At 49.1% G+C, this 25,360-nt stretch overlaps 1 protein-coding gene across 2 annotated transcripts in view; it reads left to right on the top strand.

The window, feature by feature from the left end:
• znf318 (zinc finger protein 318) overlaps nucleotides 1-25,360 on the top strand; it is an 84,664-nt gene that overhangs the window by 11,871 nt on the left and 47,433 nt on the right. For both annotated transcript variants that reach the window (XM_072500313.1, XM_072500314.1), the window contains exon 2: nucleotides 14,267-14,987. In XM_072500313.1, the coding sequence (XP_072356414.1) occupies nucleotides 14,274-14,987 (714 nt within the window). In that variant the 5' untranslated portion in view covers nucleotides 14,267-14,273. The remainder of the gene's footprint in view (nucleotides 1-14,266; nucleotides 14,988-25,360) is intronic.

Here is a 25,360-nt window from a genome sequence, read left to right as displayed (position 1 = left end):
TCATCCCCTTGATACGAGTCCCATTTATATAACTTGGAAAAGGTTGAGGCCCCAGCACTAATCCATGTTGCACGTCACTCATCACATCCGACCAAAAATGATCCATTTATGCCAACTCTCTGATTCTTGTTAGCTAGCCAATCTTCGATCCATGTCAATATATTACCCCTACACCGTGAGCTTTTATTTTACATAGTAACCTTGAGGGGAGGATGTGCAGACTCCACACAGATCGGGACCCAAGTCGAACCTGGGGCCCTGGAGCTATGAAGCAACTGTGCTAACCACTGCTAACTATTGTGCTACAGTGCTGCGTTTGTGTGGCTGGAATGTTACTTGCCACTTGTCAGCCCAGCCTGGATATTGTCCAGGTCTTGCTACATTTGCATGTGGACTGCTTCAGTGTGTGAGGAGTCGTGAATGGTTCTGAACATTGCGCAATCATCAGCGAGCATTCACACATCTGACCTTATGATGGAAGGAAGATCATTGATAAAGCAGCTGAAGATGATTGGGTCTAGGACACTATGCTGATAAACTCTTGTAGTGATGTCCTGGGACAGAGATGATGACCTCTACCATTTTCCTTTGTGATAGGCATGACTCGAACCAGTGGAGAATTTCCCCCCTCGATTTCCATTTGACCCTAGTTTTGGTAATAATCTTTATTATTGTTGCAAGTAGGCTTACAGTAACACTGCAATGAAGTTACTGTGAAAATGTCCTAGTCGCCACATTATGGTCCTTGTTCGGGTACACGGAGGGAGAAATCAGAATGTTCAGTTCACCGAACAAACATGTTTTACGGGATTTGTGGGAGGAAACTGGAGCATCCGGAGGAAACCCACGCAGACACTGGGAGAATGTGCGGACTCTGCACAGACAGTGACCCAAGCGGGAATCTAACCTGGGACCCTAGCACTGTGAAGCATCAGTGCTAACCACTGTGCTACAGTACTGCCCATATGGACCAGTCCACTGATTCCTAGCCAGGAGCTCTTCTGTTGCCTCGGACCAGTATTACACAACGTTCTTAACCGGATTCTCCTGCTTTAAGTTTCTGCTTGTATGCCGCGAGAAGGAGCACCATCTTATGATCTGATTTTCCGAAGACGGCCGGGGATGAATCAGTAGGTGCCCTTGATGTTTGCGTAGCAGTGGTTAAGGATGTTGGCGCCCCTGATGGGACAGGAGATGTGATGGAATTTTGACAGTCCATTGAGGTTGGCCTGGTTGAAGTCCCTGGCCACTATGAACCAGGCCTCCCGGTACTGTGTTTCATTCTTATTTATTCCTTCACCTGAGGAAGGAGCAGTGCTCCGAAAGCTAGTGACATCGAAACAAACCTGTTGGACTTTAACCTGGTGTTGTAAGACTTCGTACTGTGCTCACCCCAGTCCAACGCCAGCATCTCCACATCATTCTTATTTATAGCAGTGTTCAATTCATCAGACGCCTTCTTCACTTCCTTCTGGGGTGGGATGGAGACTGTTGTGATGATGGCAGAAGCAAACTCCCACGGAAGCTAGTACAAGCGGCATTTCACAGTTTGGTATTCCAAGTCCGGGGCACAGTTGGTCATCAGGGTCACCTCTTCTGAGCACCAGGAGGAGGTGATGAGGAGGCAAACCCCTCCACCCTTAATTTTAGATACATACAAGATAGGAGTAGGAGGAGGCCTTTTGGCCCTTCGAGCCTGCTCCGCCATTCATCACGATCATGGCTGATCATTCAACTCAATAGCCTAATCCTGCTTTCTCCCCATAGCCTTTGATCCCATTCTCCTCAAGTGCTATATCCAGCCGCCTCTTGAATATATTCAAAGTTTTAGCATCAACTTGGGCGGCACGGTAGCATTGTGGATAGCACAATTGCTTCACAGCTCCAGGGTCCCAGGTTCGATTCCAGCTTGGGTCATTGTCTGTGCGGAGTCTGCACATTCTCCCATGTGTGCGTGGGTTTCCTCCGGGTGCTCCGGTTTCCCCCCTCAGTCCAAAGATGTGCAGATTAGGTGGATTGGCCATGATAAATTGCTCTTTGTGTTGGGTGGGGTTACTAGGTTATGGGGACAGGGTGGAGGTGTTGACCTTGGGATGGGTGCTCTTTCCAAGAGCCGGTGCAGACTCGATGGGCTGAATGGCCTTATTCTGCACTGTAAATTCTATGAAACGACTTCCTGTGGTAATGAATTCCACAGGCTCACCACTCTTTGTGTGAAGAAATGTCTCCTTATCTCGCCAAAATGATTTACCCTGAATCCTCAGGCTGTGACCCCTGGTTCTGGACACACCTATCATTGGTAACATCTTCCCTGCATCTACCCTGTCTAGTCCTGTTAGAATTTTATACGTCTGAGAGATTCCCCCCCCCTCATTCTTCTGAACTCCAGCGAGAACAATCCCAACCTAGTCAATCTCCTCATATAACAGTCCCGCCATACCTGGAATCAGTCTGGTAAACCTTCGCTGCACTCCCTCGAGAGCAAGAACATCCTTCCTCAGAGAAGGAGACCAAAACTGCACACAATACTCCAAGTGTGGCCTCACCAAGGCACTGTACAATTGCAGAAACACATCCCTGCGTCTATACTCAAAACCTCTTGCAATGAAGGCCAACATACCATTAGCCTTCTTTACCGCCTGCTGCACCTGCATGCTTACCTTCTGCGAATGGTGCACAAGGACACCCAGGTCCCGCTGCACAATCCCCTCTCCCAATTTCCAACCGTTGCTGCAATTGTACTGCACAAATTCTATGTTTTGCTTGATGACGTCATGCGGTCCATTTGGTGTGTGAGAAGCCATTCGGTTGTACGGCACAGTCCGATGAGGCAGGGGTGAGCCATGTCTCCGTGAAACCGTGCATGCAGCAGTCTCTTCCCTCTCAGAGGTAAGTCTAGTGTTAAGCTCGTCCAGGTTGTCTTCAATCGCTTGGACCTTTGCCAGAAGTATGCTGGGGAGAGGAGACTTGAAACAGTGTTGTTTTAATCTCCCCTGCAGACCACTGCGTTCCCTTGCTTCCTTGATCGGTGGCTGCTTCTGGATGGTCCAGGAATCTAGAGCAATCAAACATTACAGCGCAGTACAGGCCCCTCGGCCCTCGATGTTGCGCCGACCTGTGAAACCAATCTAAAGCCCATCTACGCTATTCCATTATCATCCATATGTTTATCCAATGACCATTTAAATGCCCTTAATGTTGGCGAGTCCACTACTGTTGCAGGCAGGGCATTCCACGCCCCTACTACTCTCCGAGTAAAGAACCTACCTCTGACATCTGTCCCCTCATGCTAGCCATCACCATCCGAGGAAAAAGGCTTTCTCTGTCCACCCTATCTAATCCTCTGATCATCTTGTGTGCCTCTATTAAGTCACCTCTTAATAATCTTCTCTCTCACGAAAACAGCCTCAAGTCCCTCAGCCTTTCCTCATAAGATCTTCCCTCCATACCAGGCAACATCCTGGTAAATCTCCTCTGGACTCTTTCCAATGCTTCCACATCCTTCTTACAATGCGACGACCAGAACTGCACGCAATACTGCAAATGCGGCCGCACCAGAATTTTGTACAGCTGCAACATGACCTCATGGCTCCGAAACTCAATCCCTCTACCAATAAAAGCGAACACACCGTACGCCTTCTTAACAACCCTCTCAACCTGGGTGGCAACTTTCAGGGATCTTATGTACATGGACACTGAGATCTCTGCTCATCCACACTACCAAGAATCTTACCATTAGCCCAGTACTCTGTATTCCTGTTACTCCTTCCAAAATGAATCACCCACACTTTTCTGCATTAAACTCCATTTCCCACTTCTCAGCCCAGCTCTGCAGCTTATCTATGTCCCTCTGTAACCTGCAACATCCTTCCCCACTGTCCACAACTCCACCGACTTTAGTGTCATCTGCAAATTTACTCACCCATCGTTCTACGCCCTCCAGGTCATTTATAAAAATAACAAACAGCAGTGGCCCCAAAACAGATCCTTGTGGTACACCACTAGTAACTGAACTCCAGGCAGAGCATTTCCCATCAACCGCCACCCTTTGTCTTCTTGCAGCTAGCCAATTTCTGATCCAAACCGCTAAATCACCCCCAATCCCATGCCTCCCTTTTTTCTGCAATAGTCTACCGTGGGGGACCTTATCAAACGCTTTACTGAAATCCATATACACCACATCAACTGCTTTACCCTTGTACACCATTTGGTCACCTTCTCAAAGAACTCAATAAGGTTTGTGAGGCATGACCTACCCTTCACAAAACCGTGTTGACTATCCCTAATCAAATTATTCCTTTCTAGATGATTACAAATCCTATCTCGTATAATCCTTTCCAAGACTTTGCCCACAACAGAGGCAAGGCTCACTGGTCTATAGTTACCGGGGTTGTCTCTACTCCCCTTCTTGATGGAAGAAGTCTGACCTTGTGGAAGAGCTGACGGGATCCCAGGCGCTGATTGCGATTTTGGGGTAGGCGGGGGGGCTTGTTCACGATCCGGTTGGTAGTTCTGCGAGGATGGGTCTACCTTTTGACGTGTTCGGGTCCTCGCACGGGGCGTTGCCGTTTTGGGGTCTTTAATCTGGCTTTGGGTCCCTGGGTCAAGTTGGGAAGGTCATGTGTTCGGATCCAGCGTTGGGCGCTCCTGGAATTGGGCCTTGGCCTGGCCGGGTCTTCACGTTGATTTTCCTCCTTTCATCCACCTGCCAGTAAGTCAGGGTGTTGGCGGTCCTCTGCGGGTTGGGTCGCTGGCCGTGTCTCGTCATGGATGGTGGTTAGGGGGCCGGGTCGCTGCCCAGGCTGGGTCGGGCGAACCCGGAGGCGAGTCGGTGCCTGTGCGACATTGGGATCGAACTTCGAGTCTGGCTTCTTCCACTTCCAGGGTCGGGTCTTGTGGGCTGGCCCATGGACGTCGGAGGATCTTCAAATCTGTAAGTGAACATAAAAGAGAGGTTAAAGATCGTGTTGGTGTTAGAATTAAGTTTTATAAGGTTAGTACGGTTATAAGAAATGTAAGAAGATGATCTGTTGGAGTGAGCTCGCAGAGAGCCGCCCCACTCTGGCGTCATCTTCAGACCTCCTATGGGAGGTGGTGTGGAAGCAGATACAAGAGTGATGTTTAAGAGACATCTCGACAAATAGATGATTAGGATGGGAATAGAGGGAGCCGGACCCCGAAAGTGCAAAAGGTTTCATGTTTAGTCCGGCATCGTGATCGGCGCAGGCTTGGAGGGCCAAAGGGCCTGTTGCTGTGCTGTACTGTACTGTTCTTTGAGGCAGGTTCAATCAAGGCACTCGAGGGAATTTGATTATTTTCTGAAAAGTAAGAATATGGAAGGTTACGGGATGAAGAACGGGCAATGGAACCGCTAAATTGCTCTTCGGGAGTGATGCCGCAGTCACGATAGGTGGACTACTCTTATCTGCTGTAACAACTCTGTAAATTTTGTGTGTGTTGTATTTACCTTGAATTTTTATATCTATTAATGTTGGGAAAAGAGAAGGATTGTCTTTTCAATGACTGCAGTGTAAGGTTCTGGAATTCATTGTGTTCTATACTGGAACCTCAAAAGGGTTCAAATCGTTGAATGCAAACTGAACATTTTAAAAAGCTTACTGGCTGTGGGCAGCATCTGAGCTCTAAGTGGTCTGTAATTTACCATAATGCTTTCTTAACTATAGATAGAGCACCTGAAAACAAAAAGGGTCTTAATTGATTAAAATTAATATGATGTTAGTTGATTCTTAAATTATCAGTAAATTTGTATTGTGTTATTTCATGATAAATACTAAAAGTGAATGTTGGACAGTCTTGTAAGTCTAGTGGTTGCAGCAGTGTTTACAAACCTCATGGTCTCCAATTTGAAGGTCGAGGCTCGGTTAATTTTTAGGAAAATGCTGTAATCAGCCAGGTTTTAAATTGAACTCTCCATCAGAAACGGGCCTTCTCATTTACACACACTGTGGGTTTCTGAGTATGGAACTGAGCCCTTTAGATTAGGATGGACAATTAATGGCCCAGCCAGCATTGCCCACATCCCACAAATGAAACAAAATCTACAGTTAGCTTTGGTTTATCAGTGAAGCTTCCTGGATTGTTAATCCCTGCTGCAAATGGGCAGAGGACTGCCAAGACACATTTAATGATTAAAGCTTGACCATTCAGACAAGGTCTTGCAGTCTGGCCTAATACTTTGTGGTCTAAATATGATCAGGTTGGCTTCATTTGCAGCATAAGGGAGAAAATTAGCGGTGCAAAAATGGTGCATTCTGTTGCTTAAGGGTGGAGAAAATATGAAGAAAGGGTAGGACTCCGCAACCTGTCCACCATCTACAAGGCACAAGTCAGGAGTTTAAAGGAATACTCTCAACCTTCCTGGATGAGTGCAGCTCCAGCAATTTATTTTTTAATACATTTGCTGGATGTGCGCATCTCTGGTTAGGCCAGCATTTATTGCCCAACCCTAGTGGCTCTTCAGACGATGACAGTCAGTTGCCACCATGAACCGCTGCAGTCCTTGAGGTGTAGATATGCCAACTGTGCTGTAAGGGAGGGAGTTCCACAATATTGCCCCAAGGACAGTGAAGTCAGGGTGGTGAGTGACTTGGAGGGGAACTTCCAAGGTATCTCCTGCTCTTGTCCTTCTAGATGGTAGTGGTCGGGGCTTTGAAAGGTGCTGTCTAAGGAACCTTGGTGAGTTACTGCAGTGCATCTTGTAGGTGGTACACACAACTGCCACTTCATCAATGGTTTAGAGTATGAATGTTTGTGGAAGGGGGAGCAATCAAGCGGGTTGCTTTGTCCTGGATGGTGTGGAGCTTCTTGAGTGTTGTTCGAGCTGCACTCACCAGGCAAGTGGACAGTAGTCCATTACACTTGTGACTTGTGCCTTGTAAATGGTGGAGAGACTTTGGGTGGGTCAGGAGGTGAGTTACTCACCATAGAATGCCTAGCCGTTGACCTGCCCTGGTAGCTACAGTATTAATATGGCTAGTCCAGTTCAGTTTCTGATCAATGGTAACCCCAGGATGTTCATTGTGGGGGATTAATGATGGTAATGCCATTTAATGTCATGGGGTGGTGGTTAGATCCTCACTTGTAGGAAATGGTCATTGCCTGGCACTTAGGTGGCATGAATGTAACTTGCCACTTGTCAGGCCCAGCCTGAATATTGTCCAGGTCTTGCTGCATTTGGACGTGGACTGCTTCATTATCTGAGGAGTCCCAAATGGTGCTGAATATTGTGCAGTCATCTGCAAACATCCCCACTTCTGACCGTATGATGGAAGGGAGGTCATTGATGAAGCAGCTGAAGATGGTTTGCCGAAGGCACTACCCGAAGGAACTCCTGCAATGATGTCCTGGAGCTAAGATGATTGACCTCCAAGCACCACAACCATCTTGCTTTGTGCCAGGTATGACTCCAACTGGCGGAGAATATCCCCCTGATTCCCATTGGCTCGAGTTTGGCTAGGGCTCCTTGATGCAATGCTCGGTCAAATGATGCCTTGATGTCAAGAGCATTCACTCTCAACTCACCTCTGACATTCGGCTCTTTTTAATTTTCTAAATCTTTATTGTCATTAGTTGGCTTACATTAATACTGCAATGATGTTACTGTGACAAGATCCCCAGTTGCCACACACAGGCACCTGTTCGGGTACACGGAGGGAGAATTCAGAATGTCCAAATTATGTAACAGCACATCTTTTGGGACTTGTGGGGGAAACCAGAGTACCTGGAGGAAACCCGTGCATACACTGAGAAAGTGCAGACTCCGCACAGACAGTGACCCAAGCCAGGAATCGAACCTGGGACCCTGGTGCCATGAAGCACCAGTGCTAACCACTGTGCTACCGTGACACTCATTTTGTCCATGTTTGAACCAAGGCTGTAATGAGGTCAGGAGCTGTGACCCTGGCGGCAGCCAAACTGAACATCCGTGAGCAGGTGATTGCTGAGTAAGTGCTGCTTGATAGCACTGATGATGACTCCTTCCATCACTTTGCTGATGATGTGGAGTAGACTGATACAACAGTAATTGGTCCGGTAGGATTTGTCCTGTTTCTTGTGTACAAGACACACCTGGGCAATTTTTCACATTGCCGGGTAGATGCCAGTGTTGTAGCTGTACTGGAACAGCTTGGCTAGGGGTGCAGCAAGTTCGGGAACACAAATCGTCAGTACTATTGCCGGAATATTGTCAGGGCCCATAACCGTTGCAGTGTCCAGTACTTTAGCCGTTCTTGATAGGAAGGACGTGGAGGCTTTGGAGAGGGTGCAGAGGAGATTTACCAGGATGTTGCCTGGTATGGAGGGAAAATCTTATGAGGAAAGGCTGATGGACTTGAGGTTGTTTTCGTTGGAGAAAAGAAGGTTAAGAGGAGACTTAATAGAGGCATACAAAATGATCAGGGGGTTAGATAGGGTGGACAGTGAGAGCCTTCTCCCGCAGATGGAAATGGCTGGCATGAGGGGACATAGCTTTAAACTGAGGGGTAAGAGATATAGGACAGAGGTCAGAGGTAGGTTCTTTACGCAAAGAGTAGTGAGGCCGTGGAATGCCCTATCTGCTACAGTAGTGAACTCGCCAACATTGAGGGCATTTAAAAGTTTACTGGATAAACATATGGATGATAATGGCATAGTGTAGGTTAGATGGCTTTTGTTTTGGTGCAACATTGTGGGCCGAAGGGCCTGTACTGCGCTGTATCGTTCTATGTTCTATCACTTGGGAGTGAATCCTTTTGGCTGCAGACTGACATCGATGATGCTGGAGATCTCCAGAGGAGACCGAGATGGATCATCAACTTGGCACTTTTGCTGAAGATTGTTGCGCATGTCTCAGCCTTGTCTTTTGCACATATGAGCTGGGCACCTCCATACCTCCATCATAGAGGATGTGGATATTTATGGAACCTCCTCGTCCAGTGAGTTTATTTGTCAACCACCATTCATGGCTTGATCTGGCAGGACTGCAGAGCTCAGATGCGTTTGTTGTGAAATCGCTTAGCTCTGTCTCTTACTTGCTGCTAATGCTGTTTGGCACACAAGTAGTCCTGTGTTGTCGCTTCACCAGGTTGACACCTCATCTTTTGGTATGATCTTGCTCAAGGCATGCTGTCCCGCACTTTCATGGTGCTAATGGTAGAGTGGGGAATATGCCTGACCACGAGGTTGCAGATTGTGGCTGAAGACCACGGCACGGTAGCACAGTGGTTAGCACTGTTGCTTCACAGCGCAAGTGACCTGGATTTGGTTCCCAGCTTGGGTCACTGTCTGTGCGGAGTCTGCACACTCTCCTTGTGTCTGTGGGTTTGCTCCGGTTTCCTCCCACAAAGTCCCGAAAGACATGCTTGTTATTGGACATTCTGAATTCTCCCTCCCTGTCCCCGAACAGGTGCCGGAGTGTGGCAAGTACGGAATTCTCACAGTACTTAATTGCAGTGTTAATGTAAGCCTACTTGTGACACTGATAAAGATTGTTATGATTATTCTGTTTCTGCTGGTGTCCCACAGCACCTCCTGGATGTCCAGTCTTAAGGTGTTAGATCTGTTAGAAGTCTATCCTATTTAGCATGGTGGTTGTGCTACACAACACCGTGAAGGGTATCCTTAATTTGAAGACAGGACCTTGTGCTGTGGTCACTTCTACTGACACTGTCATGGACAGATGCATCTGCAGCAAACAGATTGATGAGGATGAGGTCAAGTATGTTTTTCCCTCTTGGTTCCCTCACCACCTGCTGCAGTACCAGTCTAGCAGCTATGGCCTTTAAGACCCGGCCAGCTCGGTCTGTGGTGGTACTACCGAGCCACTCTTGGTGATGGACATTGAAGTCCCCCACCCAGAGCACATTCTGCGCCCTTGCCACTCTCAGTGCTTTCTCCAAGTGGTGTTCAACATGGAGGAGAACCTATTCATCAGCTGATGGTGGCCGGTATGCAGTAATCAGCAAGAGGTTTCCTTGATCTTGTTTAACCTGAAACCATGAGACTTCTTTGGGTCCAGAGTCTTTGTTGAGGACTCCGACTGTATACCACTCTCCCTCCACCTCTGCTGGGTCTGTCCTGCTGGTGAGATAGGTCATACCCAGGAATGGTAATAATGGTGCCTATCACCATCAGGACAAAGCAGCCCGCTTGATTGCTACCCCTTCCACAAACATTCAATCCTTCCATTGCTGATGCATAATGGCAGTAGTGTTTACTATCTACAAGATGCATGCAGGAACTCAACAAATCCCTTAGACTGCACCTTCCAAATCCACAACCCTGACCACTTAGAAAGACAAAGGCTGCAGCTGCAGGAGAACACCACCACCTGCAAATTCCCTTCCAAGCCACACGTCACCCAGGCCTGGTAATATACCGATGTTCCTTCACTGTCACTGAGTCAAAATCCTGGAATTCCCTCCTTAACAGTACTGCGGGCACAGTAGCTCATGAAGATGGCTCACCACCACCTCAAGGGCAATTAGTGAAGGGCAGTAAAGACTGGTCTAACCAGTGATGCCCACATCCTGTGCAAGAATTTAAAAAAACTTTCATTTATATCCCATTTTTCGCTTGAATAATATGGGTTAATTAATACAGTCGAAGTGGATTTCTTAAAAGTCTGGCAAATTTGAGCTGGTTATTGAAAAAATGGAGATAGTTCATAGCCCATAATTTCAGTTCATAGCCCATAATTTCAGTTCATGGTCCATAATTTCAAGGTTTGGAGATGACAATCTAGAAAGGAAGTAAACCATGTGAAAGATTGTAACAGGCCTCGGAGGGCATGGGCAATTTGGTGAAATGGACAGATACATAACATGAAATCTAATGGCGAGAGGAGAGACGTGATGCATTGTGGAGGGAATAATGAGAAACAATGTAAACTGAATGTACTATTTTAAACTGGGCCCAGGAGACATGGGCTTCACTAATCCTGGAAGGTAGCAGGAACGTTGATCCGATTGATAAAGCATATACGATTAGAGGCACAGAGTGGAAAAGCAAAGTCATTGTACTGAGCTTTTATAAATCACTATTTGGCCCTCAGTTGTCGTATTGTTCAATTCTGCGCACCACACATTCGGAAGAATGTCTAAGCCTTGAAGGTACAAACTGCTAGAATGGTTCAGGGAAGGGGTTTTCATTTATGAACAAACTATGATTGTTCTCCGCAGTTTCAAGGAGATTTAGCAAAGTAAATAAACAAACTTTTGCCTTCGGCAGGGTTGTTGGTCGGAATCCCTACAGTGCAGGAGAAGGCCATTCGGCCCATCGGGTCTGTGCCGATGCTTCGAAAGAGCACCCTACCTAGTCTCAATCGCCGTTCTAGCCCTGTATCCCAACCCAACCTTTGGACACGAAGGGGCAATTAGCATGGCCATTCCACCTAACCTACACATCTTTGGACTGAGAGGAGAAACACATGCGGACATGGGGCGGGTGTGGGGGGTGCACACTCCACACAGACAGTCACCCGAGGTCGGAATCGAACCCGAGTCCCTGGCTCTGTCAGGCAGCAGTGCTAACCAAAGTGCTGCTCCGATTACCAAAGGATGCAGATTTAAGATAAATGGCAAAAAGCTCCATGGAGGGATAAGAATTTATTTTACCCAACAAGTTATCTGGTCTAGATTGCCTGAACTGAAAGAGTGGTGGAACCAGATTCAGTAGTAACTTTCAGAAAGGAATTGGTCATGTCTTTAAAAAGGAGTAATCTGCGAGAATGTGGAGAACCAACAGGGAGCTGCAACTAATTGAATAACTCTTTCAAAGTGGTGATGCAGATGTGATTGGCTGAATGGCTGATTCTTCTCTGTTATTTGAGGTACAGATGTTGATCATTAGTAAGAGCTTCCATTGCTTCAAATATATTGCTAGGGATCTGAACAGGCTGGCAGGGCCTTTCTTTAATATGTGATCCAGAATACAATCCGCTTCAATGATATGCTCCCTTAGTGCTGCTGTGAAACCTCAACCTCTGTAATGTACTCCAGTCCTGGAGTGAATCCCTTCTCATTCAGAGGTAACATTGTTAATACTAAGCCAAGTTGATATCTTGGTCATTTGAGACTTGCTGCTCTGATTTTATTTATTTATTTATTTTTAAAAATGTAGAGTACCCAATTCATTTTTTCCAATTAAGGGGCAATTTAGCGTGGCCAATCCACCTACCCTGCACATCTTTGTTTTGGGGGCGAAATCCATGCAAGCACAGGGAGAATGTACAAACTCCACACGGACAGTGACCCAGAGCCGGGATCAAACCTGGGACCTTGGTGCCACTGCCACCAGCAGTGCCCACCACCGCCACCGTGCTGCCTGTGAATTGTGTGTACATTATTTAGAAAATGTACACAACCAAATGTGCACAATGTAAATACATAGATACCGACATCGAGTGAGTCATACAGGAATGTAGTATTATTCAGGTCAATCATAAGAGAGTTGTTTAGGAGTCTGATAATAGCGGGGACGAAGCTGTGTTTGAATCGTGCGTGTTCTCAGACTTTTGTATCTCCAGCCCGATGGGAGAAGTTGGAAGAGTGAGTAAGCCGGGTGGGAGGGGTCTTTGATTATGCTGCCCGCTTTCCCAAGGCAGCAGGCGGTGTAGATCGAGTCAGTGGATAGGAGGCACGTTCGTGTGATGGACTGGGCTGTATTCACGACTCTGAAGTTTCTTGCGGTCTTGGGCCGAGCAGTTGCCATACCAGGCTGTGATGCAGCCAGATAGAATGCTTTCTGTGGTGCATCTGTAAAAGTTGGTACAGGTCAACGTGGACATGCCGAATTTCCTTAGTTTCTAGAGGAAGTATAGACTATGTTGTGCTTTCTTGGTGGTAGCGTCGACGTGGGTGGACCGGGACAGATTTTTGGTTATGTGCACACCGAGGAATTTGAAGCTGTCAACCATCTCCACCATGGCCCCATTGATGCAGACAGGGGTGTGTACAGTACTTTGCTTCCTGAAGTCAATGACCAGCTCTTTAGTTTTGCTGGCATTGAGGGATAGCTTGTTGTTGTTGCACCACTCCACTAGGTTCTCTATCTCTCCCCTGTATTCTTACAAGTCTGTTTTTTTAAAATAAATTTAGAGTGCCCAATTCATTTTTTCCAATTCGGGGGCAGTTCAGCGTGGCCTATCCACCTAACCTTGCAGATTAGGATTTGTTTATTGTCACGTGTACAGAGGTACAGTGAAAAGTATTTTTCTGCGAGCAGCTCAACAGATCATTAAGTACATGTGAAGAAAAGGGAATAAAAGAAAATACATAATACACAAGTTATACAATGTAACTACATAAGCACCGGCATCAGATGAAGCATACAGGGGTGTAGTGTTAATGAGGTCAGTCCATAAGAGGGTCATTTAGGAGTCTGGTAACAGCGGGGAAGAAGCTGTTTTTGAGTGTTCGTGCGTGTTCTCAGATTTCTGTATCTCCTGCCCGATGGAAGAAGTTGGAAGAGTGAGTAAGCCGGGTGGGAGAGGTCTTTGATTATGCTGCCCGCTTTCCCCAGGCAGCGGGAGGTGTAGATGGAGTCAATGGATGGGAGGCGGGTGCGTTTGATGGACTGGGCGGTGTTCACGACTCTATGAAGTTTTTTGCGGTCCTGGGCTGAGCAGTTGCCATACCAGGCTGTGATACAGCCCAATAGGATGATTTCTGTGGTGCATCTGTAAAAGTTGGTCAGGGTTAATGTGGACATGCCGAATTTCCTGAGGAAGTATAGGCGCTGTTGTGCTTTCTTGGTGGTAGCGTCGACGTGGGTGGACCAGGACAGATCTTTGGAGATGTGAACCCCTAGGAATTTGAAACAGCTAACCATCTACACCTCGGCCCCGTTGATGCTGACCGGGGTGTATACAGTACTTTGCTTCCTGAAGTCAATGACCAGCTCTTTAGTTTTACTGGCATTGAGGGAGAGATTGTTGTCGTTGCACCACTCCACTAGATTCTCTATCTCCCCCCTGTATTCTAACTCGTCGTTGTTCGAGATCCGACCCACTGTAGTCGTGTCGTCAGCAGACATGTAGATGGAATTGGAACCACATTTTGTCACGCAGTCGTGTGTGTATAGGGAGTGAAGTACGCAGCCTGGTGGGGCCCCGGTATTGAGTTCTATGGTGGAGGAGGTGTTGTTTATTCTCACTGATTGTAGTCTGTGCCCACAATATTGCCTAAAATGCAGCAGAAATTGGAGCCATCAGTTAGGATAGATGTTGATCTTATATTTTCTTCTCTAATTTGCTCTTTATGACCAACAGGGATGAAATGACTGATGGTCTTATTTACAGAAGTTCTCTGCCACGATCCACTCATATGCAGGGGAAATATCCAATTCATGACGACCAACCTCAAGGCTATCTCGACATGATGTCGTCCAGTGACTCATTTAAACGGAGGTCTGATTATAATTTGCAGGGCTTGTCTCACAGAGAAGAAGGGCGACGATCAAGTGAACATGTTGGGGACAAATTGAAGAAAATTCCGTACCCCCACTCGAGGTCTGATGATCGAGGAAGGGATTCTAAACGTTCCCGGCTTGAACACTCTAGCCGCAGCAAAGATCGTCATAGCAGAGAGCACCGTAGCCGCAGTCCAGAAAGGAAACATAATTACAGAGCCAGAAGTCCTGACCGGCGAAGGAGTGTCACTCCACCTCGGAATCCAAGCAACAGTCATGCTCAAGAACATTTTTCGTACAGCAAGAGTAAAAATGATGAATTTCGTGAGTTGGAAATTGCGCGCAGGAGGAAAGAGCAAGAAGAGAGGATCATTGCAGAAATGCTACCCCCCTCTCAGCGGGAACTCTCAAACACCACATACAATCTACCTGAGCATTTTGATAAGAGTGCATTAGGCATTCAACAGTCTCCCAATAGTGGCTATGTTTTGCATCGACCTGATGAGGCTCCACAAATGCCCAAGAAATCTATTCTGAAAAAACGCACTGAACCAGGATTGGAGCCCCCGAATGCAATGCAGGTTTGATCTGTTCTATTTTTAAATGGGATGCACAGCGGTTAGCACTGTTTCCTCACAACGCCAGGGACCAGTTCAATTCCAGCCGTTTGCGGCATGTTCTCCCTGTGTGCGTTTCCTCCGGGTTCTCCGGTTTCCTCCCACAGTCCAAAGATATGCAGGTTAGGTGGATTGGCCACTCTAAATTACCCGTTAGAGTCCGGGGATGTGCAGGTTAGGTAGGGTTACAAGGATAGGGCAAGGGCTTTGGGACGAGGTAGGGTGCTCTTTCAGAGGGTCGGTGCAGACCTTTTTTTTAATAAAATAATTTTTATTAAGGTTTTCATAAAATATCAATAACAAAATGAAAAAGGAACCCAACAGGGTTAAGTACAAAACACAGTCTAGAAAAGCAACCCTCCATACCCCCCTCCCCCTGTACATAAATAATAAATTAATATTAACACCCCGACTTAACCCAACAGGTATATACACCCCCTCAGACCCTCCAGTGTAAATAACAAGAACAAAAATAAAGTAACCCCCCCCCCCAGAGTTGCTGCTGCCATTGACCAATGTCTATCGTTCTGCCAGGAAGTAAGAATGGTTGCCACCGCCTAAAGAACTCTTGTACCGACCCTCTCAAGGCGAATTTCACCCTCCAACTGAATAAACCCCGCCATATCGTTGATCATGGATTCCACGCTTGGGGGCCTCGCATCCTTCCACTGAAGAAGAATCCTTCGCCGGGCTACCAGGGACGCAAAGGCCAGAATACCGGCCTCTTTCGCCTCCTGCACACCCGGCTCCTCTGCGACCCCAAATATTGCGAGCCACCAGCCCGGTTTGACCTTAGATCCTACCCTCCTCGACACCTTCCTCGCTCCGCCCTTCCAAAATTCCTCCAGCGCTGGGCATGCCCAGAACATATGGGTGTGATTTGCTGGGCTCCCTGAGCACCTAACACACCTGTCCTCATCCCCCAAAAAACGGCTTATCCTTGTCCCGGTCATGTGTGCCCTGTGCAGCACCTTAAACTGTATGAGGCTGAGCCTCGTGCACGAAGAGGAAGAGTTCACCCTCCCTCGGGCAACTGCCCACGTCCCTTCCTCAATCTCCTCTCCCAACGCCTCCTCCCACTTACCTTTCACCTCCACCACCGAGGCCTCCTCCTCCTCCTGCATCACCTGGTAAATTTCCGAGATCTTCCCCACTCCCACCCACCCACCCCCGAGAGCACCCTGTCCTGTACTGTGTGTGCCAGCAGCCACGGGAATTCCACCACCTGACGCCTGGCAAACGCCCTTACCTGTAAGTACCTGAAGGTGTTCCCCGGGGGGAGCCCGTACTTCTCCTCCAGCTCACCCAGGCTCGCGAACTTCCCGTCCACAAACGGGTCCCCCAACCTTCGTATCCCTGCCCTATGCCACCCCGAAAACCCTCCATCTGTTCTCCCTGGGACGAACCGGTGGTTTCCCCATATTGGGGTCCACACCGAGGCCCCAACTTCCCCCCCCTGTGCCGCCTCCACTGCCCCCAGATTTTGAGGGCAGCCGCCACCACCGGACTCGTGGTATACCTCCTTGGAGGGAGTGGCGCCGTTGCCAGCGCCCCCAGACTCGTACCCACACAAGACGCCGTCTCCAGCCTCTTCCATGCAGCCCCCTCCCCCTCCATCACCCACTTGTGCACCATCGTCGCATTGGCGGCCTAGTAGTACCCACAGAGGATGTGCAGCGCCAGGCCCCCCCCCCCCATCTCTACTCTGCTCCAGGAACACCCTTCTCACCCTCGGAGTCCCTCGCGCCCACACAAACCCCATTATACTCCTGTTGACCCGCCTAAAGAAGGCCTTCGGGATAAACACGGGGAGGCACTGGAACAGGAACAAAAACCTTGGGAGCACCGTCATTTTGACTGACTGCACCCTACCCGCCAAGGACAGCGGCAACACGTCCCACCTCTTGAACTCCTCCTCCATTTGCTCCACCAGCCTTGTGAAATTAAGCCTATGCAGGGCCCCCCAGCTCCTGGCCACCTGGACCCCCAAATACCTGAAGCTCCTCTCCGCCCTTTTTAGTGGGAGCTCGCCAATCCCCCTCTCCTGGTCCCCTGGGTGAACCACGAACAGCTAGCTCTTCCCCATGTTGACCTTGTACCCTGAAAAATCCCCGAATTCCCTAAGGATCCTCATTACCTCTGGCATTCCCCCCACCGGGTCCGCCACAAAGAGCAGCAAGTCGTCTGCATAGAGCGACACCCTATGCTCCTCCCCACCCCGCACCAACCCTCCACTTCCTCGACTCCCTCAGTGCCATAGCCAGGGGTTCAATCGCCAGTGCGAAGAGCAGGGGGGACAGGGGGGACCCCTGCCTCGTCCTTCGGTGCAACCGAAAGTACTCGGACCTCCTCCTGTTTGTGGCCACACTTGCCATCGGGACCTCCTACAACAGCCTAACCCACCTGACAAAGCCCTCCCCAAACCCAAACCTCTTCAGCACCTCCCACAGGTACCCCCATTCTACCCTATCAAAGGCTTTCTCAGCGTCCATCGCCACCACTATCTCCGCTTCCCCCTCCCTCGTCGGCATCATGATAACGTTCAAAAGCCTCCGCACATTCACGTTCAACTGCCTCCCCTTCACGAACCCCGTCTGGTCTTCGTGGATGACCTGCGGCACACAATCCTCAATCCTCGTGGCTAAGACCTTCGCCAGCACCTTGGCATCTACATTTAGCAACGAAATCGGTCTGTAAGACCCACACTGCAGGGGATCCTTGTCCCGCTTCAGGATCAAGGAGATCAGTGCCCGGGACATCGTCGGGGGCAAAGCCCCCCCCCCTTGCCTCATTGAAGGTCCTAACTAGCAATGGGCCCAACAGGTCCATATATTTTTTATGGAACTCGACCGGGAAACCGTGCGGCCCCAGTGCCTTCCCCGCCTGCATGCTTCCTATCCCTTTGGTCAGCTCCTCCAGCCCAATCGGGGCCCCCAATCCCGCCACCAGTCCCTCCTCCACCTTCTGAAACCTCAATTGGTCCAGGAAGCGGCCCATCCCTCCCTCCTGTGGGGGCTCGGACCAGTACAATTCTTCATAAAAGTCCCTGAAGACCCCATTGATGCCAACCCCACTCTGCACCACGCTCCCTCCCCTTTCCTTAACTCCTCCGATCTCCCTAGCTGCGTCCCGCTTCCGAAGCTGATGCGCCAGCATCCGGCTTGCCTTTTCCCCATACTTGTAAATCACCCCCTGGGCCTTCCTCCACTGCACCACTGCCTTCTTGGTGGTCACCAGGTCGAATTCGGCCTGGAGGCTGCGCCTCTTCCTCAACAATCCTTCCTCTGGCACCTCCGCATACCGCCTGTCTACCCTCGCCATCGCCCCCACCCAGCCTCTCCCTCTCCCCCTGCTCCCTCCTCTCCTTGTGGGCCCTGATGGAGATCAGCTCTCCCCTAACCACCGCCTTCAGCGCCTCCCATACAATCCCCACTCGGACCTCCCCGTTATCGTTGGCCTCCAGGTACCTCTCTATACTTCCTCGGACCCGCTCGCTTACCTCCTCGTCCGCCAACAGCCCCACCTCCAAGCGCCACAACGGGCGCTGGTTCCTCTCCTCCCCCCAGCTCTAAGTCCACCCAAATGCGGCGCGTGGTCCGAAATGGCTATCACCGAATACTCTGTATCCTCTACTCTCGCTATCAGCGCCCTGTTCAAAATTAAAAAGTCGATTCGGGAATAAGCCTTATGGACATGTGAGAAGAATGAAAATTCCTTAGCCCCCGGCCTTGCAAATCTCCAAGGGTCCACCCCTCCCATCTGGTCCATAAACCCCCTCAGCACTCTAGCCGCCGCCGGCTTCCTACCCGTCCTAGACCTGGAGCGATCCAGTGCCGGATCCAGCACCGTGTTAAAGTCTCCCCCCATTATCAGGCCCCCCACTTCCAAGTCTGGGAACCGACCCAACATGCACCGCATAAAACCCGCATCGTCCCAATTCGGGGCATACGCATTGACCAGTACCACCCTCTCTCCCTGCAGCTTACCACTTACCATTACGTACCTACCGCCATTGTCTGCCACAATGCTCGATGCCTCGAATGACACCTTAGTTCCCACCAAGATCGGCACTCCTCGATTTTTGACATCCAGCCCCGAATGAAACACCTGATCTACCCACCCTTTCCTCCTCAATCTTACCTGGTCTGCCACCTTCAGGTGTGTCTCCTGGAGCATAACCACATCCGCCTTCAGCCCCTTCAGGTCCGCGAACACGCGGGCCCGCTTGACTGGCCCATTCAGTCCCCTTACATTCCAGGTTATCAGCCGGATCAGGGGGCTACCTGCCCCCCTCCCCCGCCGACTAGCCATAACCCCTCCTCGGCCAGCCACGCGCCCGCACCCCACGCCCGGCCCGTTTCCCACTGCGGCAGACCCCCGTCTCAACCCCCCTTGACCATAGCAGCAGCAACTCGAATCCCCCCCCCCCCCAGCCTAGGACCCATCCTAGCTGTTTTACTCCCCCCATTGCATTTCCGCAAGTCCGCTGACTCCTGCTGACCCCGGCCACTCCCGCCTCTCCTTCGACTCCTCCCATTGTGTGACACACCCTCCTCTTCCGTTCCCCATTGACAGGTTCGCCCCCTCCCCCTTCCATCCTAAGCACGGGAAACAACCCTTGCTTCCCCGCCCACTCCAGTCTTCAGCGTGGGGAAAAAGCCCGCGCTTTCCACCAACCCGGCCCCGCCACCTCTGACGCAGCTCCTTATGCAGGCCCAGTCCCCTCACCCCCGACTCGGGCCTCCCCCTCCCCCGCGGGCCCCATCTCACTGCCGGCCATCCACCCCTGTTCCATTTGCTTCCCCCCTCCAAGGGCCCCCCCGACCAACCCAACCAAAACCGTGCACAACCCACCCTAACCACCCTCACCGACCAGAAAGAGAAAAACACACAGAAAAAGAAACCAAGAGCAAAGGACCCCCCCTCAAAAAGTGACATATCAACCGCAGTCCCCCAACGCCCATCCCGACCCTCAATATATGTCCAACTTCTCGGCCTGAACAAAGGCCCACGCCTCCTCCGGAGACTCAAAATAATGGTGCCGGTCGATCCTTGTCGGTGACCCACAGTCACGCCGGCTGCAACATGCCAAACTTCACCCCCTTCCTGTGCAGCACTGCCTTCGCTCGATTGTACCCGGCCCTCCTCTTCGCCACCTCCGCACTCCAGTCCTGGTATATTCGAACCTCCGGGTTCTCCCACCTACTGCTCCTCTCCTTCTTGGCCCACCTGAGCACACACTCCTGATCAGCAAACCGATGAAACCACACCAGCACCGCCTGCGGAAGCTCGTTAGCCTTGGGCCTCCTCGCCAGCACTCTATGGGCCCCTTCCAGCTTCAGGGGCCCCTGGAAGGACCCCGCTCCCATCAGCGAGTTCAACATGGTGACCCCATAGGCCCCCACGTCCGGCACCTCCGGGAGGCCCAGAATCCGCCGATTCTGCCACCTCGATCGATTCTCCATCTCCTCGAACCGCTCTTGCCATTTCTTGTGGGGCGCCTCGTGCACCTCCACCTTTACCGCCAGGCCTAAGATCTCGTCCTCATTGTCAGAGATCTTTTGTCGGGCCTCGCAGATTGCCACCCCCTGGGCCGTCTGTGTCTGCAACAGCTTATCAATGGAAGCCTTCATCGGCTCAAGCAGGTCCGCTTTAATCTCTCTGAAGCAGCGCTGGATACCCTCACGTTGCTTCTTCGCCCACTGCATCCACGCTGCCTGATCTCCGCCCGCCGCCATTTTGTTCTTCTTCCTCGCACCTTCTTCGGGTCCACCACCACCCTTTTAGTCGCCCCGCTCCTGGTAAAAGCCATACACTATCGGGGAATTGTTGTAATCTCCTTCCCACACCGGGAAATGTCGAAAAAGTGCCGATGGGGGCCTTGAAAAGAGCCCAAAAGTCCGTTTTTGCAGGAGCCGCCGAATGTGCGGCTTCGCTCCGCATAGCCGCAACCGGAAGTCGGTCGGTGCAGCATCAATGGGCCAAATGGCTTCTTCCTGCACTGTAGGAATTCTTTTTTTTTAAAATTCTATTCTTCTAGATAAAAACTGTTTATTTGTGTAGCTATGGCTGTTGGGTTGATATGGAGTAAAGATACGTCGATGAAGTTGAGCTATAGATCATCCACAATCTGGTTGAACACCCTTGAAGGGTTGTATGGTTTTCTCTTCTCAAAAATGCATGTTTGTGGAGTCCCTTAATGTGGAGATTGGTTTGGCAACCACCCTCCCAACCAATCTTTAGATGGTGCCTCATGCTCGGGAGTAAATTCCCCAACAGCTGCCTGGTATCTTACATGGGTAGCCATGTTTTGTGTCCACCATGACTGATGGTGACAACTACTGTAGCATAAAGTAGGAGGAGCCTGATTCGATGAAGGAGGCAAGCCCCTGCTATCCTTTTGGATGATGTCAGTCTGGCACAAGTATGGAATCTGGAAACTGAGTTACTCTTTCAGTACGTAAGACCGTTTTATTTGTTTCCAATTTAAGGGGCAATTTAGCGTGGTCAATCCACCTAGCCTGCACATCTTTGGATTGTGGGGGTGAAACCACGCAGACACGGGGAGAATGTGCAAACTCCACACAGACCGTGCCCCAGGGCAGGGATTGAACTTCGGTCCTCAGTGCCGTGAGGCAGCAGTGCTAACCACCGTGCCGCCCTAGGTAATAACATTTTAAAGCCAATATCTTAAAAGGTAAGGTGGTCTCAGCTGAATAAGCAGCAGGGAGCTCACCAATGCTATATGCGCTCAATTATTCCACATTCTTGGCAAGTTCCTGGATCTGTCTGTGTTTAACCTCTTTTTCTAAAATTCCGTGTTTCAATGGTTAAAGTAAGATCCTATGGGCAGGTGGTAATCATAGAATCTCTCCAGTACAGAAGGAGGCCATTTGGCCCATTGGGTCTGCACTGACCTTCTGAAAGAGCACACGACCTACGTTCACTCCCCCAGCCGTCCATCCCTATAATCCCGTAACCTAACCTGCACATCACTGGACACCAAGGGGCAATTTAGCTTGGCCAATCCAATGCACATCTTTCGACTGTGGGAGGAAACCTACGCAGACATGGGGAGAGAGTGCAATCTCCACACAGGGCCAACATCGAAATTGGTCCCTGGTGCTATGAGGCAGCAGTGCTAGCCACTGTGCCATCCATAAATCACTCCAGTCAATTGAACAGAACCTGCTTATGTGGCTTTTTCACTAATTTGCCCTGGGAACCATTTAATTTAAAAGGGCTGAGGAGGATTGGGGAGGTCTAGGTTTCACATGTATGAGGGAGAGCATGATTAATAAATCTACCTATCTCTGCCTTTAAAATATTCAGTGACCCTGTTTCCACAGCCTTGTGAAGCAGAGTTCCAAAGTCTCTCAATCCTTGGAAGAGAGAACATTTCTCCTCATCTCTGTCCTGAAAGGGTGTCCCCTAATATTAAAACAGTACCCCCTAGTTCTGGACAGAACCACAGGAGGAAACCTTGTCAAGACCATTGAGGACCTTATATACTTCAATCAAGTCACCCCTCGCTCTTCTAAACTCCAGTGAAAACAAGCCCAACCTTTCAAGTCTATTCTCATGAGACAACCCACTCATTCTAGGCATCAATCTAGTGAACCACCTCCAATGCATTTACATCCTTCCTTAAATTACATTGCGAGACTCGTATCCTGAGAACAGCCACCCAGCCCCATCTGCCTGCTAGGTAACAAGATCTATTTATGCTGATGACACCCAGCTCTACTCCAAAATATCTCTTGACCCCTACACAGCTTCTGTCTGTCATACTGCTTGTGCAACGTCCAATTGTGGTGACACTGCAACTTCCTCTCGTTAAGTTGGTAAGACTGAATCTATCATTTTCATATCTAATATCTGTACCCCTCCAGTTGATTCCATTCCCCTCAAAGGTTGGTCTTGAATTGAACCAGACTGTTTCAACTTGAGCACCCTGAACTTGAACTGAACTGACTCCATATCTTCATCACAGCTACTGCCGACTTCTCCCACCATAATGCTATTGCCTCTGTCCCTGCCTGAGCTCACCTGGAACACTCCTAAAACACTCACCCACCATATCTCTTATCTCCTCCAGACGTGTCAATTCTTCACTGCCTCTCCTGTATTGTATCCTGCATCAAATCCAATCACTTCCAGCAGGTGTCCTCACGGGTAATCACTTTCTTTCTTTCCTTCTCTGTTTTAACATTCTCTTCCTTTTGTTTACATCGCATTGTGGCCTTAAAATGTTCCTTCAAACTTCCAAAAGACTTAACACCTTTAAACAGTATCACATCAGGTTAAAGGATATATATAGTTTCTGTAGAATGCAGCGATATATTAGCTTGGTTGATTTCAGCTGCAACACCTTGCTTTTCTTCATGCAGCTCTCTGGAAAACCACAGACACATCCAAACTGCTTTTAAAACCTGGCTTTCTACTTTTTAATCAGCTCACAGCGAAACAGCCAGGCACTTTTCAACTGCTCTCAGCAAAACCAGCCAGGTTCTTTTTTTAGCTGCTCTCAGCAAATCCAGCCAGGTTCTTTTCAAAACTGAAACTAAAAACCTGCGAAACACCAACTGCAAATGGCTGAACTGAGCTGAGCCCCACCCACTCTCTGACATCACTGTTTTCTTAAAGGTACATTGCTTAAACATCCATGTCTTAAAAGTACTCTCACATGACAAACCAGACAGGTTAGTAGATAGGACATTGAGGATTTCCCTTCCTTTGTTTCAGAAATGAGTGCAAAATATATAAATTCCCATGGTGAACAGCTCTAGATCAAGGAATAGATAACTGCTGGATAATACATAACCAGAGAGTTTATAATTAAAAGGATGTATCTGACTTCTAAAGAGCGTCTACAATACAGAAAGTGTTAGTGCGGTGTGAAATGGAAATAAAAGAGGCTGGCAGATAATACAAAAACATGAGGGGGAATTTCTTCTCTCAGAAGGTACTGAATATGAAATTCTTTATAACATTAATCGCTTATTGTCACAAGTAGGCTTCAATGAAGTTACTGTGAAAAGCCCCTAGTCGCCACAGGCAAGAAATACATGAGTTTTTACTCATCTTGGAAGTGAGACAATAAAGGAGGAATATGTAAAACAATTGAGAGGTAACGAGCAAAGGAAATGGTTCTGAAAAATCTATGCACTCGAAAGTGGTAAGTCACTAAACCCTCGTAACAGGCATCCAAAGTTATTAAAATCCAAAAAGAGAAAGATCCTGACCATTTTCAAGCATTAAGTATCAAGACTGGAGGATAGCCAGGACAACAGCTCTGTTCAAGAAGGAAAGGAAGGATCAACCAGATATTGACCTTTTCATTTAACATCAGTATGGGAAAACATAGAATCCAAAATAATTCAAGATAAAATTAATAAATATTTAGAGTGCCAGGGACCTGGGTTCAATTCCTAACCTTGTGGAGTTTGCACGTTCTCCCTGTGTCTGCAAGGGATCCTCGGCATGCTCCGGTTTCCTCCCCTCAGTGCAAAGATGTAGAGGTTAGGTGGATTGACCATGAGAGAATTGCCCCTTACTGTCCAACATTTAGGTGGGGTTATAGGGTTCGGGCATGGGCCTAGGTTAGGGTGCTGTTTTGGAGGGGCATTGCAGACTCGATGGGTTGAATGGCCCCCTTCTGAACTTTAGGGATTCTATGACTAAAAGAGAAAATAATTGCAGGGCTTTGGTGAAACGGCAGGAGAATTAGGCTAGCTGAGTTGCTCTTATTGAGAGCTGGCATGGGCAAATGGCCTTCTCCCATGCTGTAACTATTCTATGACATGATGTGGAGATGCCGGCGTTGGACTGGGGTGAGCACAGTACGAAGTCTTACAACACCAGGTTACAGTCCAACAGCTTTGTTTCGATGTCACTAGCTTTCGGAGCGCTGCTCCTTCCTCAGGTGGAGGAAGGAGCAGCGCTCCGAAAGCTAGTGACATCGAAACAAACCTGTTGGACTTTAACCTGGTGTTGTAAGACTTCGTACTATTCTATGACAGAATGTGAATTTATTTGGCATCTTTCACGATCTCCGGATATCCCAAGGGTGCACGGGAGCACAGTGCTCAGAATAGTTGCTTCACAGCTCCAGGGTCCCAGGTTCGATTCCCGGCTTGGATCACTGTCTGTGTGGAGTCTGCACGTTCTCCCTGGGTCTGCGTGGGTTTCCTCTGGGTGCTCCGGTTTCCTCCCACAGTCCAAAGATGTGCAGGTTAGGTGGATGGGCCATGATAAATTTCCCTTAGTGTCCAAAAAGGTTAGGTGGGGTTACTGGGTTACAGGGATAGGGTGGAGGTGTGGGCTTAGGTTGGGTG

The sequence above is a fragment of the Scyliorhinus torazame genome, chromosome 4 (genome assembly GCF_047496885.1).
Source record: "Scyliorhinus torazame isolate Kashiwa2021f chromosome 4, sScyTor2.1, whole genome shotgun sequence".
NCBI lineage: Eukaryota > Metazoa > Chordata > Chondrichthyes > Carcharhiniformes > Scyliorhinidae > Scyliorhinus > Scyliorhinus torazame.
Note: the sequence above shows the minus strand (reverse complement) of the source record. Positions and strands in the feature narration are given on the sequence as shown.